At 38.1% G+C, this 6,118-nt stretch overlaps 1 protein-coding gene across 1 annotated transcript in view; it reads left to right on the forward strand.

Moving 5' to 3' along the window:
* Positions 1 to 5,238, forward strand: part of wdfy3 (WD repeat and FYVE domain containing 3) — a 116,525-nt gene extending 111,287 nt beyond the window's left edge. The window contains exon 65 of the mRNA XM_083674199.1: positions 2,273 to 5,238. Within this exon, the coding sequence (XP_083530325.1) occupies positions 2,273 to 2,393 (121 nt within the window). The 3' untranslated portion in view covers positions 2,394 to 5,238. The remainder of the gene's footprint in view (positions 1 to 2,272) is intronic.
* The last annotated feature ends 880 nt before the right edge of the window (positions 5,239 to 6,118 follow it).

Below are 6,118 nucleotides of genomic sequence, written 5' to 3' on the forward strand. Positions count from 1 at the left end.
TTAGTGGGTGAACAATCCAACGCTTGGTGAATTCTGCTTCACAATGATAGGAAGAGCCGACATCGAAGGATCAAAAAGCGACGTCGCTATGAACCACATAATTCTTATGCACGGAATTATAAGTAATAACAACCGCAGTGTATAATGCTGTTTAATGCTGTTTTCGAGGTTTTACCATTGTAGCAAAACTATTTGATAGTTTTTCATGTAACATGAAGAGGTGCTGAAGAGTCATATTAGATTTGTTTATGAGGAGCTAAACCATTATAGAGTGTGGTCCGTCTCAAGTCATTCTGTTTAACATTATTGCAGTATTTATGATAATACCTAACATGATAGTACCTAATTAATAACTAGTACCTAATAATTAATTAATTAATTAATTATTAGGTACTAAGTATTAATTACATTAGGAAGGCATTAACTATGCACTATAGGGGTCCACTAAATGCTAAGTTAATAGTGCAAGCAATTATTGGGTGATGTGTGAAGTCACCAGTGTCTTTCAATCATTTAATGCAATGTGGGCACAAGGGAGAGATGCAGCCCACAGCAAAGTAGGAAGGATCTCTTTGAGGAGAGGAAGCCCAGTCCTCAGTTTTAAGACAAAGCAGCCTCGGTCAGCCTTGCTGAGCTGTCTGTCTTATTATATGGGCTGCCATTGACCCTCCTGAGGTTAAGGTGTTGAAGATGGCCTGCTGACTGATACAGAGTGATTAGTAAGGAAGCAGCATGGTCTAGTGTTGGTATAGTGTGTCTAATGTGTGCAAGTAAGAACCTGTGGAGCGCTCTGGGCTGGTTTAGAAATGAGTACAACCATGTCATGTGACATGTCATGTGAGTACTCTCCAAGTTTCAAGTTTATTTGTTACGTCTCATACACGAGTGCAGGGAGTAAAATTCTTGGGCTCGGTCCCTTGACAATGCAGCATACATAATACAAATACACAGTAGTGCAATGAGGTCAGGACAAGACAATAAGTGACATAGTACAAAATAAGTGAGACAGACAATAAGTGACACAGTACAATATAAGTGAGACGGTTGGACAGTGACGATTGTTGGGGACACAAGACAATAGACATGACACAATTGCAGTATAAATAGTAGAGTAAAAAATGTAAAGTGGTTCAGTGGAATGTCATTATTATTGCACTGTGCCGTTGGCGTAAGAGGTGTTGTTAAAGTGACTGTGTGCTAGTAGAGTCCATTATGTGGGTGTGCTGGGGGTAAAGTCATGGGTTTGTGGTAGGCTTGTTCATGAGCCTGATGGCCTGGGGGAAGTAGCTGTTGGAGAGCCTCATCTGTACTTCAATCATCTGTACTTGAGTAGAAAGCCTCATGCCATTTGTTAATAAGTTACCGACATTAGTAACCTCAGCTCTGGTCTTCCTTCTCACCTTGTTTGGAAAGTCGATGCAGAAAGTCTGTTAAAGAGGGGTGCAGACCCATAACATGATTGCCAGACTCCCAACCAGTCAAAGGCAGCTCAAAACGAAACAGCCAAGCAATTTCACTGGTCCCCACATGGGTAGTGTTCCAACAAACAAATTATAATTCCAGTAATAAAATCTAGCAAAGTGCATCACTCAGTCAGCATCATCCCTAGCTTTAAGAATGATGATGGCAGCATCATGGTATGGGGAATGGAGGTCATTGGCAGGGACTGAGGAGTTCAGGATAAAGAGGAAAGTGGATAAAGCAAAGTTGAGACAAAGTCTTAAGGGGTGAAACCGCTAATCACTGAGAGAGAAACCTTACCGTTGGAAAAATAGACAAGCATCAGTCCAAAGCTACACTGGAATGCTTAACATAAAGAGAGTGAATGACTGCGAGTGTCCCATTTACAGTTAGAACATAAACCAAGTTGAAAATCTGAGGGGAGACTAGAAGATCACTGTCCAACAACAATCCCCAACCAGTTTGATAAAGCTTGGGCAATTCACCAAGAAGAATGGGTTAATATTGTTGAGTCTGGTGTGCAATGTTGGTAGAGACTTATCTGAAAAGGCCTTTTCTCTGTCCATAAGAAGACTATGGCTACAGCCGAAAGTTTGTACTAATTCATGGCCAGCACCATTTTTTCTGTGGTCCTGGCAATGAACAAACATTAAAAGGGAGGTGTGAGAGCTACCATCTGGTCTGCTTGTGCAGTGTACATCAAGACAGTGTGACGTGGAGAATTTGTCTTAAAGTATGACATTCTCATACACTCTCATAGATTGCTCATGGGTCCTCTTTCTCTCTGTTTCTTTCTCACTCCCTCTTACAGGTGCAGTCGCTTCCAGTCAGAGATTAAGAGGCTGAAGATTTCCTCTCCGGTGAGGGTCTGTCAGAACTGTTACTATAACCTGCAGCATGAACGCAGTGCTGAAGACGGCTGCAGAAATTGAGGTCCCTCCTGTTCTGACATCACCTGAGCAGGAAGCCTGTGTCTCTCAACCCCGACCTGCCCTGCTGTAACCTCGCTCTCTCACCCCCACTTTCCCAAAATACCCCACCCCCACCCTTCCCCCACACAAGTCTAGTAACCACATGTAATGCACACAAAAGGGATCACCTGAATAAAGAGTGTCAATTGTTCCATAACTGCGGCGGTTAAGCATATTGAGGAAAGAGGGGCAGATTGAAAGACGAATAAAATATAGAAAAGGGTTTGTTAACAGTCTTATTCCCTGCATCACAGTTAATGCTCGTAAAAAAAAAAAAAGAAACGCTATCCTCAGTGTATCACCGGCAACTTAGCTTTTAGACCAACAGTATGGGAAAGCCTCTTTGGGAACATGAGATAAACTTGTTTATATTGTAAATACTTACAATGGCCTTTTTAACTAGAACAGGAAAATTAAGAAAAAAAGAATTATGGTTATTGAAAAAAAGTCATTACCTGTAACATAGCATTGTGACTAACCACTTCTGGCTTTAAAACAAAAAGATTGTGTGTAGTCTAATATGTCACTAGTACGGAAGCCCAGAGGGAATAGTATGGGGGACTATGAATGTTAATAATACATGTTTGTAGGTTGACATTACTAGCCCGTCTAGTTATGCAATTACTTAATTTCTATGTTCGTTTTTTTTTTTGTTTACAACGTGATTTATTTGTGTTGCCCACAGTATCAAGCCATTTCCATCAAAGAGAGATTGTTTTGATTTAGTTTTTGCCAAATTGCTTTGATATATCATGTATGTATGAATTACTATGATGTTGATTTTTACTCACCATGCAGTCTGTTGTTTGTAATACTTATTACCCATTGTAGATCCTAATTTCTTTGTCCTTGCTTATCAAAACTGGAGATATTATCAAGTTTGTTGTTCCTTTTACCATATCAAGTTTTATTTGATACTTTAGCCGTGAGATGTAAGTTAGTTGTGTGTCTCTAAGAGGGAAAACATCTGTGAAATATAATACTAATATATGAATATTATATGAAATATACAAACTTTACATTTCACTCTTTTATATACGGTATAGCATTGCTTCATCATATGACTGCCCACAAACAAGTGATTCTGTATTTCTCTTTTTGTGGTTAATTTCAACGTGCACATCTGCCATTTTGTGCTGTCAGTACATTTTCTGTGACAACTGAGTGTAGCATTAGAACATAACATTTTGTTCAATGCTTTCAAGGATTTACTGTGTAACACTTCAAGCCACTAATTTCTGGATTTTTGGACCCAGTTAACAGCAAGACTTCATAGTAGCAATTGAGCATTACAACCTTATAGGAGCAGTAGAAAATGTTCCTCCAGTACTACAGTACTGTACCTGTAAGCACCTTTGATTCATTAATTTCACAGTTCTGTTCTTTATGGAGATGGTCTGTTTCGTAGATGTCCAGTGATGTGTAAATAATATGTTTATGATAATCCCTACAAGGTTTTATAACCTCCAAATTCTTGAACCTCAAAAGGACAACATCCAGTAGAACATCTGTGGTAGTGACAGAAGTTTGAAGTGCAAACTTGTAGAGTGGCTGTAGATACATTGAAAAGTTGTTACCGGAACACTTAGGGAAATAAGGATCACCTCTATATCTGAATGAGGATTGTAGCATGAAATCCATCCCATCTGTCAAGAGAAAGTGATTAGTTTTCACATTTCACACTTGATGTCGTTAGCTTTGTAGTGTATGTTAGAAATATTAAGTGCAAGGTTTTCTCTATGTATGTGTGGAGACCATGAAAGCCGATAGTCTTTTTTATCAACAATCTATAACCCAACCCCTAACCCTAAGAGTGTCCTTTTGTCTGTGATGCTGTGGGCAACGTGCATTGAAAAAGTGCATTGAAGTGCTGCTTTCATTACTAGAAAGAACTTTGTTTTCCACTTTCTTTCAGCAGTTTTGAGTCTTTTGACACGTAAAACACTTTTTAAGAGCTGTCACACTAGTGCAGTAGTTTATATTTCACAGTCTGTAACCCCCCCACCCCCCCTTCCCGCCATATAACATGCACTCTTATTATTATTGTTATATCATTCTACATTCATGTACTGTATCTAGCGTGCAATCATAACATCTAGCTGATAAGATTTGGCTGTCACCAAGCAGCTTCTAAAACCAGATGGCTTATATCAATCTGAGTTCTTTTGCACCTTCAGATGTACAAAACGTTTAAATGAATCATGATTTTTATCAAATTAAATGTTATGTTGTGGGCTATCATTTTAAAAAAAGGGTGCATTTCTTCACAGAGAAATGAACTGTATAAAGTATTTATGCAATTATACTGGTTTTAAAGATTTTTTTTATGATTATTGTAATTTCAGCAAGTTTTGTTACTTGTTGCATGTCTATTAACACAGCTGACTTTCTGTGTCAGTGCATTGTACATGTTTTGGCATTATTATTGTTTTTTTTTGTTTTGTTTTTCAAGGCATTGTCTTATAAATTGTTATAAGCCCCGAGCGACAGATATGTGTACAGTTATGACAGGAGTGCTGGAGAAATGCCCTGACTCTGGGTGGACTTTTGTACTCTTTATGGAAAATAAGGACTGATCAAAAAAATCATGGATTATTTTGGTAGTCTTGTATACGACTGCATTACTACAGTATCTAGTGTGCAATCCGTGATAGCTGAATGTTTCTTGTATATTTGTTCAGTAGGCTACAACAACAAGAAAACCGTAGAATAACCCCTACAGAAACAATGTTACAATAATGCAATAGATCTGGTACTTATTATTTTAATTTCATTTCAATTAAATACTTGCTGTTTACCACCAAAAGCCTGATTTGTTTGTTTTTTAATCTAAAATATGCACAATTATATGCTATTGAAAATGTTGAACAATGTCTAATCCAAGGGAAACGTTATTGCCTATCACTAATGGCTGGTGATAGGAATGTGATTTAGTGCCAATAATAGGACAATCATGTAGTCAAATAAGGGACACTAAATACAGTGACACATTAAACCTTTTGTATACAGGGGTGTCCCACTGAGACCAGGGGAGACCTGTTTACATTATGAACAATCAAAAGTACATTTAAAATTAAAAATAATTTCCACAATATAATCAATTAGAACATTTACATTCCTCAGATGACAGATCATTTATCATGGTCTTAAATTGACCGATAGACACAAGATACTCAAATTAGATTATGTTTTGAAGGTCGTTCCAAGTACTCAGGGCGGAGAAACTAAAGGCTGATTTCCCTAGTTCAGACGAAACGTGTGGAACTGCGGTCACGCTTGGGACCGGTTTTGTTACTCTGGAGAGCGTGTCTGCCATACATGTAGGTTACGTAATGAAATGTAAAAGTACTGTACATTCATAGATCAATGCTCTACTGTATAGAAAATGCATTAATGAATGAGAGGATATGCATTAGTATCCATATACACATACAAACTTAGATATATACTGTAGATAGCCGATAGATGAAAGAGGGGATGGGATAGCTGAGGAAGGGATAGATATGAAGAAAAGATGATAGCTACAGTAGGTAGTAGGATGGACAGATGAATAAAAGATGACCAGAGGGTAGCATATAGGCAGATAGATGAGAAGGTTGGAAGATAAATAGATCCGGTAGATAGATACAGGGAATAATATTAACTTTTGTCAAGGTGTTTGTTGGATGAGCCAAGGTGTTTGTTGA

This window comes from Argentina silus (assembly GCF_951799395.1).
Source record: "Argentina silus genome assembly, chromosome: 7".
In the NCBI taxonomy this organism is placed as follows: Eukaryota; Metazoa; Chordata; class Actinopteri; order Argentiniformes; family Argentinidae; genus Argentina; species Argentina silus.